This window comes from Dicentrarchus labrax, unplaced genomic scaffold, assembly GCF_905237075.1.
Source record: "Dicentrarchus labrax unplaced genomic scaffold, dlabrax2021, whole genome shotgun sequence".
Taxonomy (NCBI): domain Eukaryota; kingdom Metazoa; phylum Chordata; class Actinopteri; family Moronidae; genus Dicentrarchus; species Dicentrarchus labrax.
The window spans coordinates 6,843,457-6,856,937 of record NW_026136701.1 but is presented as its reverse complement, the minus strand read 5'-3'; the positions used below and the strand labels follow the sequence as shown (position 1 = coordinate 6,856,937).

Here is a 13,481-nt window from a genome sequence, read left to right as displayed (position 1 = left end):
CTCATAAACCCTCCGTCATAAAGATGATCTTTGCATCTAGAGAGGATTAGCAACATCTTCCTGTTTCATGCCATAAAGCAATAGCACAACATTTTCTATGACAAACAGAGTGAAATATAATACCAATAAGAGGCTACAAGGGTCTCATTTACTGTAATTAAAGCATTAATTGCTCAAGTTCAATTAGGGAATTATTTATTGTCGGTAATTGCTGCATAACTTCTTGCCTTTAACTCAAGCTTAAACATACCTCGGCCTCCTCACATGCAACCTGTGGGGTTCATTGAGATGCTGATGTCTGAATTGATGTACGAGTTGTCAGTCAGCGCCCTAGATATTTTAATGGAGGCAATGATGGTAATTATGAAGGTGCATCAAACTCATCAAACTGAAATGAAGACCAGTGGGTGAAATTATCTTCCCAGCAGGGAAACCAGACGTAATGTTAATCTGTTTGTGGGTGTACAATGTGTGTGTGTTTGCTTTTATGCCTGATGAGAATGTCCATAAATCCTGATAAAATCATGAGCCGCACAATACTATTTCATTTTGTCAAGCGTGCAATCACAAAAATGTCATCTTTTAAGGAAGTGAGAAAAAACGTGTTTTGGTTTGTTAGAAATGTGTCATTCATCATTTTAAATGGAAACATGAGAGTCACCAAAACAGCAGGTAAGCAGATATGTTTGAGCAGCAGTTTCTCTTGTGAGCACACATGAAGCTGATTCACTGCCTGCATTTAGAGGAATTCTGAGTGGTTTTCTCATCCAGGTCCTTTTTAGCCACATTACCAGTGCGGCTTTCGGTCTGTCGGCTGGTCTGGTCTTTCACTATATCCTGACAGCAATTGTTGTTTTTAATGCTAATTAGCATTTAGTTAACTGAGATAGTGAACATGATAAACATAGCAATGTTATTGTGGACATGTTATCATGCTGATGTTAGTATTTTGGGCAAAGCACCACTGTGTCTTAATGACAGCCTCACACAGCCAAACATCTTAAAAATAATAATATGAAATAACTTTTTATATTGATATAATTTTTATAGCGCTTTTCAAGGGACCCAAGGACGTTTTCCACATATGAAGGCTGACAAAACAAAACACAAGAAGAGAAAAAAATAGTAGCAATGTTTGCCGGGGATAACAGAATTGAAAATCTCTACTTGTGTTACAAGATAATTTCTGTCTGAAATAACGAATGAGCACTACTTATATTTTCAAGGCCTCCTTAGGTCAAGGGCTTCAAATGTGCAAAACATAAATGGAGACATGTGTTAACCATCCATTATTACTGGATATACCTATTGATTCTGTGCCACCCATTCTCCACTGTCTCAAATTCCTTTTTTTACAGTAGATAAATAGTGCAGAGAAATATTTTGGCATGAACCAAGCTGGCTGCTCTGAAGCAGTGTGTCTTTTGTCCGCTCTCACTCATCAGAGAGAGGAAGGGCCAAAGGGAGTGTGCATCTTCAAAAGAAATATGAGAGAACTGTGAGAGCTGTGGAAGTCAGAAAAGAGGTTTCAGGGACATTTTTTGCTGTTGAAATAAGAATAACAGCTTTTGCCAAAGACATTACTATGTCAGACTTTTCACCTGTTTTACTGCTCTGTCAGTCCATTCGTGAAGCCACTGCATGACCCCACAGACATATGACACTGACAGTGTTGTCTGTTTCATCAGACAGGTTTGTTCCATGCAGGTTCAGAGATGCAGCACCAAGGTTGTGCATGTTTGAGTTCCCACAATAAGACAACTGACGTCATTAATTTGAACTAAAAGATATTTCGCTTTCAGTGAGTAGTCAAGGACAGACATATTGACAAAGAATGAAGCAGCACCTCAATCAGGATGAGCATTAAGTGCAGTAAAGACACAAAAGAAGCTTGTAATCAAAGCATTCTTCCTTCCTTTCTTCTCTTCTCCAGGGCGTCAGGCAGTGCCGGCCCGTGGTATAGGCAGTATAGGCAAATGCTAAGGGCGCCGTCCATCTCGGGGACGCCACAATGGGGGAAGAAAAAAAAATAAAGGTGCAACTTTCAATATTTTTATACTAAAACTAGTTGGTGCTATTATTTCTTAGTATGAAAAAAATAATCCCACATTAATTTAACTGCATAGCAAAGCCTATTAAATAATAATAATACTTTATTAAGCCCCCCCCACCCCCTTTGCTCTGCTTGTAACAGTCAGTCAAATGCTATTCCTTTCACACACCTTTATATATTAGAGTTGTAAGCCTTGTTGTTTGTTGTGTTACAGTTCAGTATTGTCTAAAGTGTGTTTATAGTGTTAAACTTTACATCCATGTTAAAGTACACACCATTAATGTTAATACAGTCCCATATGTTATATTATACTGCAGTTTACTGCTTCTTTGCATTCTGCTAATCAGCATTTCACTATAATGACAATAAGATTAACGAATCTAATTTGCATATCAGAAGGAATTGCACTGTATATCATTCATGTACAGTACAGTGAAAGTAATGCATCTCTTAGGTTTTTCATTTTTATTATTTAAATTTATTCTTGGAATCATTTCTTTTATTATTAGACTGTAACACCCAACTCTTTCTGTTATAGTGGCTGCTGCTGAAAGAAGCTTCTCCAAGCTCAAACTCATTCAACCTTACCTGAGATCTACTATGATGCAAGAATGTCCCAGTGGACTTTCCATCATAAGCATCAATCATGTGGTCTCAAATTAGCTGTCATATGATGAGGTTGTAGATGACTTTGCTGCAAGAAAGACTAGGAGAGTACAACTGTAGCAGATGATGAGAGGATGACTAGGTGGTGGTGTAGTTTCTTTTATTTTATCACTTGTTTACAGTTTTTATTTTGGAGGTAGTTAAATTTTATACTTTGTGTGCACTATTTATATTTCTTGTATTATTTATTTCTAATTTATTATTTTCTTGTTTACTGTTTTGATTGAGCAACTTGTTACTCTAAAAATTAAACAAAATGTCAAACACAAAGCTATTCAGTTTCTTGCATGAGTATATGTATGAATATAACCGGCAGTGGAATTTATTGCGATGCAAGGGGGGCGTCACCCAAAATCTTGCCTAGGGCGCCAAATTGGTTAGGGCCGGGCCTGTCATCAGGTGTTGAATTAAACAGTGGTAAGGTTGTGGTGTCAGGGGGTGCCTGGGTAGCTCACCTGGTAGGGCTGGTACCACACGCACCGAGACTGAGTCCTTGCTGCAGCAGCCCAGGACTCGAATTTGATTTGTGGCCCTTTGCTGCGTGTCATCCCCTCTCCCTCTCTCTCCTCGTCTTTCCTGTCACTCTTCAGCTGTCACTATCAATTAAAAAGACAATAAAAGCCCCAAAATATATATATAACTGCAGATACATTTTCAATTTCAGCAGCACTTTCCACAGCCTGAAGAAAAAAAGGGGCTTTAAAACAGGATTAGATAGCATCCAAATGACAGGAGAAAATATGACCACACATTTTAAACCCATGTGTGTTCGCAGTCAAATACTGTTTGCCCAGTGAAAATAGTCAGCTACTCAGTACACAGACAGAGAGGCAAAGAAAAAGGAAGCCGTCAAAGTCTGTGACGCTCTACTTTATGATGTATGGCCGTATTACGTTGGTCAACGCTGGCAACTTTCAGTAAAAACATCAGAGGATTAGCTGCTTCATGGTGAGTGTACTGAGGTGATCCGTACCTCTCCAGGGGCAAATACATCTAAAAGGATCTTATAAGAAAATTAACAGGATAGGTAAGAATAAAAACATCATTCAGCTATGCAATATTATTTTATTTTTTGACTTTTCTCTTATCTTGTGAAGCACTCTTCAGCTCTCAAAAAGATATTATAATAAAACAAGAAGAATAAAGTTTTAAATGAAAATCCTTTATGTTGATACTGCTCATGATCTCATAGATGTAAGGAGGGGCAGCATGTTACAGTCTCCATGAATGCAGCATGACTCAGCCTGCAAATCACCACTGTCATGACCACATCATTCAGATTGGCAACATTAATCTATGTCACACCATGATAACAAGCAGTAAAGCTACTGTATTAAACTGGCGTGAGGAGACAAAGACATGTCAGGGAGGCAGGAACCATTATTACCATAGCGGAAGAAGTATTCAGATGCTTAAAAGGTGATAGTACATTAAAAAAACAAAACAATGTTACAAGTAAAGAATAAGAAGTATTTTATGGGAAATGTATCTTTTTCACCAGACACACACACAGGACTCACAAACATGCAATTTTTTGGGATCAGTTGATTATTAAGATATGATGCATGGTTACAGATTAAACCAACTAAAAAGTATATGAAGTTTGTGAAAAAAAAACTGAAACTAAAAATTACTGTCACCTCAATCAACCACAATATTAAAGTAATACTGACATGCTAATGTATTAAAAATGATAAAATATTGCAAGGGGCCATTGTGCATAATGAGTACTTTTGTACTTTAAGTACATGTTGTTGCATTACTTTAGAACTTTTATTTTAGTTATTGAATTAGACCTTCACATATAGTAGCCTGCTTTCATAGTGGGGAACTGCTACTTTTAAATTATTTGTTTTAAATACTTGTAGGTTTCATTTGCTGGGACAGAATGCTTCACTTTCAGCTTAAACACATTGTTGCATAAATTTAAGTGTGGAAGAAAGAACTTGGCTTTGCTGCCACCTGGTGGTCAAAAAGCTCCCACGAAAAAAAATGCTGCTTATTTCCTATTGGCTGATGAAATATGACGCAACGTGGGCAAACAAGGAAATGAAACCGATGTAAGTGAAGCTTTCGGTTTATGTACCATGAGCCAGAGTTTTACCAGGTAATTTTTGTTCCTCTTATCTGTCCTTTATGACATTATTCCTCAGAAATACACGACGTACTCGTCAGTGATAGTAATTGTGCATTAGTAGTTGGAGTAGTGCTGACTGTGTCGTCCTGTCACAGATACAGGTATGGGTGACTTTCTGGTTTTGATTGGCGTCGGGTCCAGCTTCGCCTTCTCTGGACTGTTCTATCATTTATATCAAGAAAAGACAAAAGAGTTGAAAAAGCTGAAGGCAAGTATATCATTGTTTGAGTCTTGGTTAACGTAACTGTTGAAGTAAAGTATTAACACAGCTCTTGTTTAGTAATGGCTGGGAAATGCTCATCTAGAAGCCTTTTGTTTCATTTTAGGAAATACCCATCTTCAAACCGGATCAACATTTGGTCAGAGTACTGAAAGCATCTCCCCACAAGAGACTTCAGTATGTTGCTGTAGAAGGTACAAACATGTATTAACATTTTTGTAAATGCAGTTTTGAATGGGGTCAGTCAGAGAGATCATTGTAGGAGGAATCACAGTTTCCTTCATACCTGTTTCAAGGGTTGGTCCAGGCGGATGGAGAGCCTCTGGCCAGCCAGTTTGTCCCACGATGCTTTGGTGTGATTCAGAAGATAGCAGTGGAGGAGCACTGGAAGTACTGGAACTCCCTCAGCAAGACCTGGTACATGAGACCACAGAACAAAACCTAAAATGTCTACAATCAATCTACTAGCCTGTTAATAACAGTTTGCCTTGACTTTGACTTTTCCAGGAATTCTCGGACAATGAACAGAAAAGAAACCAACAACGCAGTTCCTTTCAGTCTGGTCAGTCCTGGAGCCTACTTCACTGACTTGTATGTGAAGGTCCAAAACCCTCTGGAGGCCTCTGGGTGCTATCTCGAGAGGGTTTATTTCAAAGTAAGACGTGCTGAGGAGGGCTTAATTAATGTGGTGGTGCAGGGCTTCAGTGGGGAGAAACCTGTGGCGATGGAGGAGAGCGAGGAGCTTCTGCGGGTGGGGAGCACCCTGACTGGTTTTGGTGAGGTGGTGCTGGAGGGAGGTCAGGTGATGAGGCTGCAGGCCCCGCAGGACGGCCGCAAGTATATCCTGGTACCCACTGACTACAGGAGCTTCTTGGACAGGCACGAGAGAACAGCCAGCATGTGGAAGGCGCTCACAGCCTTTACTGGCATCACAGGGGTTTGTCTTCTAGCCGGCGTCATTCGTGGCATGATGGGAAAACAGGATGACAGGTCAAAGTAGGCTGGGACACTGCAGGTGTAACCGCTTAAAAATCTGTGTCACTGCTTTTTGGGGTGTCCCAATGCCATTGATCATCCTGATGCTAAGATAATTCTGTTATTTGTTTCATTGCTGACAGATATTTTCTGCTGTCAGGGGCAAAACAGCAAAAACAACATTGGACGAAATATATTAGAAAAATAGAAAGCGCAAACACAAAACAAATTAACAAAACAGGAAACACAACATTTAAAAAAACTGGACAGGTAGCGACGATTCTTTTTTTGGAATCAGACAGAACCTGAGTAAATTATGTATTTCCCAAACTGTTGTGTTTACTGAAATGTTATTGTGTTTTTGTTTTATTGTGTTTTCCGAAATGTTTGGGTTTTTTTGGCATTAATTGTTTAATCCAATGTTGTGATTTTTTGCGCATCTGGGCCACCATACCTAACGGACCACTTAAGAGTTTTATCCATTTGTCAAAAACTCTAGCATCCTGTAGAAGTTCTCTATAAATCCTCCACCTGATGATGCGAGCACATGCTGAGTGTGGCAGTTCAGTCTGATGAAGACAATCCTGAGGGTTTTCAGGCCTAAAAGAGTAGAGTTTGGGGGGATGAATGGAGCCTTGCTACAAGATAAATTCCTTGCATTTAAAATTTTCTCTGCAGTCATGGGCCATTAGTATTATTAGTAGTAGGCTATGCAACAAGTGATGAAACAACTGAGGAATGTGCATTTAATGCAGATAGTAGACATTATAAGACTTGTGTGAAAGATTTTAAAATTAAAAGCTGCCTTATCAAGGGAACATTTTATTTTTCTAATGAAGTTGTATTTTTTTATAACTTGAGATGAAATCATTGAGTTACTTGCTGTGAACCAGATCAACAAGATTACTGTGATTTCATTGTCAGTCTCTAGTCATCACGTCCAGACAGAATTTTAAGGTGATTTGTACTGTATCAATTAAGATAATCTTCTACCTCTTAGATCATTGGGTGTTATTGTATTGTTTTATCCAGTTAATGTTGTTTTAGAAGGGGAAAAAAAGGGCACTAAATACTGTTGTAAACAATCTTCTTTAAAAGGTGATGGGTTTAGTCTTATTAAAGTGAGACATTTTGTGTCCTGGCCAATAAAGTGATACCAATGATAATTCAACACATTTCCAAGCAGTCTGAGGGTCTTTCTTTATTTGGATATTGACATTCATAGCACACAGCCCTTACATGACGTGGCACTATGTGATAAAATGTACATCAGCTTGAACTGTACAGAGAAGATCCTGATGCTGTAGAAGGTAAAACCGACCGCCTCAATCCTTTTATTCACACAACTGTTTTCAAGTTTTACAGAGTCATCTTTGTCCTTTCTTAAGTGCTCCTCATCATCATTCCCCTTCCTCCTCTGAAGACTCCTCTGCCTCCTCCAACCACTGGATGAACTTCTGAAGCTGTTGGAGAAAAATATGACATCAGGACAGGACAGTTGCAGTACATGACTGAAAGAATAAAAACTAAATATTCAAGTAAACTGAGACAATTTGTAATTTATTCACATGTAAATAATATTATAGTATTATAAATATATTAAGGGAGTTTTGCTAGACAGGTCAGAGTGAACTGTGAAACACACTGCTCTTTGAAAAACAAGATTAAAGTTGGTACCAATCACTGTTTAACTTGTTTGACTGCATTCATTTTATTTCCTTGTAAATCTGGTTTGATCTTGTATACATAGTTTTACTTTATTAGTGGAAGACCTTGGTAAAAAACTATTGATATTAATATGCAGCCACAGTGGTGAAACAGTAGTGATGATTGCCATAAGCAATGCACTTTTTTCTGAGAATTCAAATTATGATTGAATAATATAATTAGATAAGCCCAGTTGTGTTTACTGAACTCCCCTCTTCACCCTCTACTTTCTTGTTTTTGTCTTACTACACCAACTTCACCCCTTAATAGTATATTTGTGAAACTAAAGCCTTATGTCCTGTGTGACCCAGCTCACTCTGTACTGTACCCAGGGTTTTTACCATACTGGCCTAAAAAGGGCAAATAATAGCATACATATTATTCATAGGTAAGTTTTCATTCGTTTACCTGAATACAGGAATTGTTATTTTTTTGTTACCTTTGAATGAGCCGTTTATATTCACAGATGCTGCAAGTACACACTAGACCTTAGACTAAGACATTTTAGGGCTTTCAATTTAGATGATTGGATTTTAGACCCCATGGCCACCCTGTGTACCTACCCCCTGGTTCTTGCGGAGCTGTCTGCTCTTGTCGGTGGTGGCTCCCTGGGAGAACCAGCGCATTATCATCTCCTCCTCCAGGATCTCCAGCTGGTACATGTTCATCAAGACCTGGATGGAAAAACACCCACAACATCTTCAGCACCAGGTCACCATCCAGGCTCGATGAATGCTAATTAATCTGCAGAATCACACGGTTCCAACATGGTGACAAACTCTTCTTGTACCCTGACTTCAACCTTTATATGACTCAGCAGATTACTGAGTGTACTTGGTAGTGTTTATTGACCCTGACCTTGACCATAGCAGCCCAGTGACTCTCCTGCTCCAGGAAGTGTTCCTCAAAGGCAGACAGGCAGTCTAGATAGTCCTGTGCTCGCTTCACATAGTTCTTAAACACCGGCGCCCATTGCTTCAGTAACTGAGAGGAGGACAATATGATCAAAAACATAAGTGAGGATATTTCCTTCAACCACGTTTACACTTGAATGTGCTGGAAAAAAACATATATAATAATAACATATTTACAGGTAGGAGCAGAGCAACGTATTGTGATGCGGTAAGCTGCGGGCCCTGCTGCTGGAGAGGGTACTCCAGCACCACTCTGGTCAAAATCTGCATCACCTCCTTCAGACTGATATTGTAGGCGTACCTAAAGAGAGAGAGTGTGTCAAACTGAATGTGCAAAAACAATCATGCTGACAGAGAGCTACAGAACTGCAGGCAATTTTAAGTTCCCCCTTACTTGAGAGAGTTGATCTCCAGCACCAGATTGTCACAGCTGATGTTTTCCTCCAAACCTCTCTGCAGAGTCCCCAGCACCTCCATCTGGAACACTACACATAAACACACCAAAGAACAAGAGTCAGGATGGAAGATGTACATATCCCTCGTGTTTCTTGAAAACAGCTGCCATCATTTGGTAGTAATATAGGTAAAACAGACAAGTTTAGTAAGTTGTCTTGAGCTTAAAAGGAGATGTTGATTTTCCCCCAAAAAAGACCCATTTAAATCCTAGTAAATATTAATTATTCATTCATTTATTATGGGAAACACTTTGCTCCATATATATTGCATGGGGATTTTCTGCATGTACTGCTGACCTGATGTGCACTGACTGAAAGACACACTGAATTTCCTGATGTTCTGTCTGAAATTCACCTGTCAACATCCCATTAAAATGAAGTAGAATTGATGTTGTGTGAGGATTCAGATGAATCAGAGAATGGCTATGATCACTGGTTTTGTTGTTGGTATTTTGTCTCTTTAGCCAGTAGGGGGCAGTCATATGGTTCCACAGACAGGTGAAATTAACAATTCTCACCTTTGACATCGTCCATCTCGGGGGAGGGGATCACTGGATCGTCTGGACCGTCAGGCTCGCTGTCCTCGCTTTCACTCTCAGGATCAGGGTTCAACACCAAACCTGATGCACAACAAAGAAAAGCCAGGCTGCTGGGACATGGACTACAGCATCTGGGGAAATGCCAGTTTTACGGACTCCACAATGAACTTAACAACCGAGCCAAGTTGCCATACCCCAGAGACACTGCGACAGCTCTTCATCCTCTGTGTCATCCAGACTGCTGGTCTTCCAGATGTAGCCCTTTCCCTCTGCTCCGACCTCTGCTGGGTTGAATACTGGAGGACAGAAGAAAACACAGCTCATTACCAGAAACATTTAAACAATTGGTTCATTCCTGTATCAGTCAGTACAAAGTCAATACACACCTTTTAGTTTGGTTTTGTCTTTACTGTGACCAACCTCTGCATCGTCACTCAGGAATTCATCATCATCCTCTTCCTCCTCCTCCTCTGGATGGTGCATGGACACTACAGTGCCCTCGGGAAGAGAGACGTTTGGTCCAATCACCACCTTATAAAAAGGTTTACAGCAAAATCAAGTGATCAGAGAGAGACAGTCATAGATTTTACCAAATGTTTGCTAATGTCGATGTTCACAATGGACTGGTATGGAGAATCAGCTCGACACACAGAAACACTGGTTAATAATTTATAGATAAAAAGCTCTTTCTCCTACAGAGTAAAGTGCAAATGCATTGTCACAAAAAGCAGCACTTTTCAAATGTTAATCTGATTTGCTTGTGAAATGTTGGACTTGAGGTAAAGTAGAAGTTGACACACGTAAAGGAACATTTAGTGTCATCTAGTGGCGTAGTTGCAGAATACAACCCCCTCGCCTCACCCTCCCATTCCAAACTACGGTGGCCACGAAAAACATTAAAGGCCCCATTTGGAGCCAGTGTTTGGTCTGTCCGTTCTGGGCGTCTTTACAATCATGGTGGGAGTTGAAATGTCAGTTGAAAAGTGAGAGATGAAAGCAGTTGGATTGTCAGTGTTGAAATTAGTTGACACCTCAAGTGTGTGAATAATTTTTTTGACTTTCAATCCAAATCAACAATAAATGACAGTAATAGATGCATTGCTTACATTATATGCAAGGACACACTGTTTATTCAGCTTCACGCGTTCTTTGACCTCAGCCTTGTCGCAGACCACAGACTGGTGGATCACCACGTTGCTGGCAATGTGAACATTATTCCAGATGTAGGCATGGTCCAGGTTTACATTGTCACCTGTTGCAACAAAAATGGGACTGTTAACACCATTTTAATACATATTTATAAATAATCTACTTTCAAAACACACACAAACGATCACTTTCAGTTTTGGATAGTGCTGATCAGGGAGCTCACCTATGGTGCAGTTATTGCCGATGACGCTGTTAGAAATGTAACAGTTAGCGCCGATGCTAGTGTCGTAGCCAATGAGAACGTTCTCCTCCATCTGGCTGCCGTGGCCCAGGCTGACCCCAGACCCCCGATAGACGTTGTGGCGAGAATACGTGCAGCTCCGTCCCTTCTGGTCAATGAAGTTGGCCTCGGGGGTGAGTGGGTAGACCCACCGCCGCACGAGGTCCGACGACACCGAATCGTACATGAGCAGGTTGGACACTCGGACACCGTAGCCATCCTTGGTGACATGCATGTGTATCTGGTTGCCCAGAATCTAAAGAGAAACAAAGTCAATTATGGCTTAGGTTGCACTAAATGGCATTTGTGCAAAACGTGATCTAGATTTAAATAAAAATAAGAACTGTGTTTTACCTCTTCATTGACCAACATCCCTCTGACAAAGTCATTCCTAGTTTGGTAGTCAAAATTATCAGTGAAGAGCTCAGCAACCTGAAAAAGGAGAAAACCCTTGTTAACCTTAATCAGACACGGGTGAGTTCAGTAGCTCCTGCATCTGTTTAGAAACTAACCTGTGGGGAGCAGATACTGATGTGACAGTCCAGGAGGTCGTGTCTGATTTCAAACTCATCACTTACGCTGTGGAAAATGTTCTGCAAAACAAACAGGAGCGACTGTCATTGATCAACTCAGAACCTGAGCTCCCCCTTCACTCAAAAATATGTTTCTCTTCTTGTTCCTACAGTGTGATGTTTGATCTTCACTGTGCAGAATGATGTCTGTGCAGAGTTTGACACTAGAAGGATGTTTTCACATTCATCTGCTGAAAGAGGAAAGTTTCTCTGTGCTCATTGAATAATCTGATTTTAAAGAAGTCAGTCCTGGTCCAGTATGCTTTTACTTTACCAGAATTTGCATGTAGAAGGAGTAGATAAAGCATTTTAATGTGGAAATTATACTTTATATCAGGCACACATTATTCTTCCAAGCAGACTATTTGTACATATCTCCTAATACATGCCTGGAGATGTCTTTAAAGATGTAATAAAATGTGAAACTCTTACCATGGGGAACTGTAGCCTCTTTAGCCCTTGTGTCTTCTGGTAATGTAAAATCCGCTGGCTCTTGCTGTCCATAGCAACAATGACATCATCTTCCTCACAGCGGGACCTGTGACCTGGCGATGATTCCTTGAAGATCATCGTCATCACTGAGATGTTCTTGTCCACCTTTCGACGATGCCTGCACAAGCAAAATATCACATAGCACATGCATCCCTTATATGCTTATTTCTCCCGACTGTATAAAAAGACCAAGATAATCTCTTACCTGTGCTCTTGCAGCGCCTGACTTGTGTCAATATTCGATATCACATCTCCGTAAACCAACACAAAGTCAGAGCGCACAAGGGACTTTGCATCAACATCCCTGAGGACGTCCCCTAAGGAGCGGTACAGTTCTGAGGTGATGATGTGGACTGTGTTTGGAGAGGTGGGTCGACACCACTTGGACTTCCTGTCAGACACAGTGACAGGTCAGAATCTTCCAACCTTACACAGATGTGGATCATCACACAGCATTAGTGACACTTACAGTAGGTGCTCCTTGATTTTACTGGCCATCCAGCAGCAGAAGACGAATGTTTCCTGCACCCCAGTGGAAGTGAGGAACTCCAGGGTGTAGTCGATCATGGCAACATTACCCAGCGGCAGCAGAGCCTGGCATCATTAGAAATGTGACAGATGTGATGTTAATGTACAGACTGATGGCGGAACTCCTCAAACATTATCAAACCAACACAGCAGCCCCGTCAAAAAGGCTTTAGAGTTACATGTTCAGCTCTGTTTAGGCGGGTTCATCAGTGTCAGGACAGCCCTGTCACTGTTTACAGCATGGACATTAACTAGCTTCCATTAGCGGTCCGGTTAGCTTAGCTTCGCTGCCTACCCTCGGCTGGTCTTTGGTCACCGGGAAAAACCTCCGGTTGAAGCTGTCAGCGACCAGAACAGCCTGCAGCGGCTGCTCCTCTTCCTCCTGCTCACCGGCACCTTTTCTACCCGAAAGGCCACAGCCCGAACGACTCTGTTTCCCCCCTTTAGCAGCCATGTTTGACAAGTGCTAACCAACTCTGTCGTCAGAAACTTCTACGGGGGCTGCGGTGGGACAATCCTGTAGTGCAGCGTGTGTTCGCACGTTGGGTCTTCACAGGGTGCGTTTGTTTACATTGATTCAATAGGAAAAATACAGAGCTATCAATGTTTACAAAGACTTTTATTTTAAATTGCCTGTTTTAATTACATAAATCTATTTAACGAATCTATAAACAGGGCCAGGGTTTGACTTCCCACCACATAAATAAATGTTTCTATTGATTAGCCTACAAAATATTGACCAATTGTTAAATTGGAGCATGGAGGATAAGAAAATTGGAGACCACAAAGTTCAC

General features: G+C 40.7%; 2 protein-coding genes across 2 annotated transcripts; one reads left to right on the top strand and one right to left on the bottom strand.

Annotated features, from left to right (window-relative positions):
- The first annotated feature begins 4,737 nt into the window (after positions 1-4,737).
- LOC127363119 (mitochondrial ubiquitin ligase activator of nfkb 1-A) lies at positions 4,738-7,226 on the top strand. Its single transcript, XM_051399632.1, has 5 exons — positions 4,738-4,826; positions 4,952-5,064; positions 5,183-5,270; positions 5,373-5,493; positions 5,584-7,226. The coding sequence occupies exons 2-5, from the start codon at positions 4,960-4,962 to the stop codon at positions 6,074-6,076; spliced, it is 807 nt and encodes a 268-aa protein (XP_051255592.1). The 5' UTR covers positions 4,738-4,826; positions 4,952-4,959; the 3' UTR covers positions 6,077-7,226.
- eif2b5 (eukaryotic translation initiation factor 2B, subunit 5 epsilon) lies at positions 7,227-13,180 on the bottom strand. The gene is made up of 16 exons (XM_051399602.1): positions 12,983-13,180; positions 12,629-12,753; positions 12,365-12,550; positions 12,100-12,277; positions 11,608-11,688; positions 11,450-11,527; positions 11,039-11,351; positions 10,773-10,918; positions 10,053-10,197; positions 9,861-9,962; positions 9,646-9,747; positions 9,067-9,157; positions 8,850-8,973; positions 8,617-8,742; positions 8,322-8,432; positions 7,227-7,514 (listed from the first exon to the last, which is right to left on the bottom strand). The coding sequence occupies exons 1-16, from the start codon at positions 13,139-13,141 to the stop codon at positions 7,452-7,454; spliced, it is 2,130 nt and encodes a 709-aa protein (XP_051255562.1). The 5' UTR covers positions 13,142-13,180; the 3' UTR covers positions 7,227-7,451.
- Between the last annotated feature and the right edge of the window lie 301 nt (positions 13,181-13,481).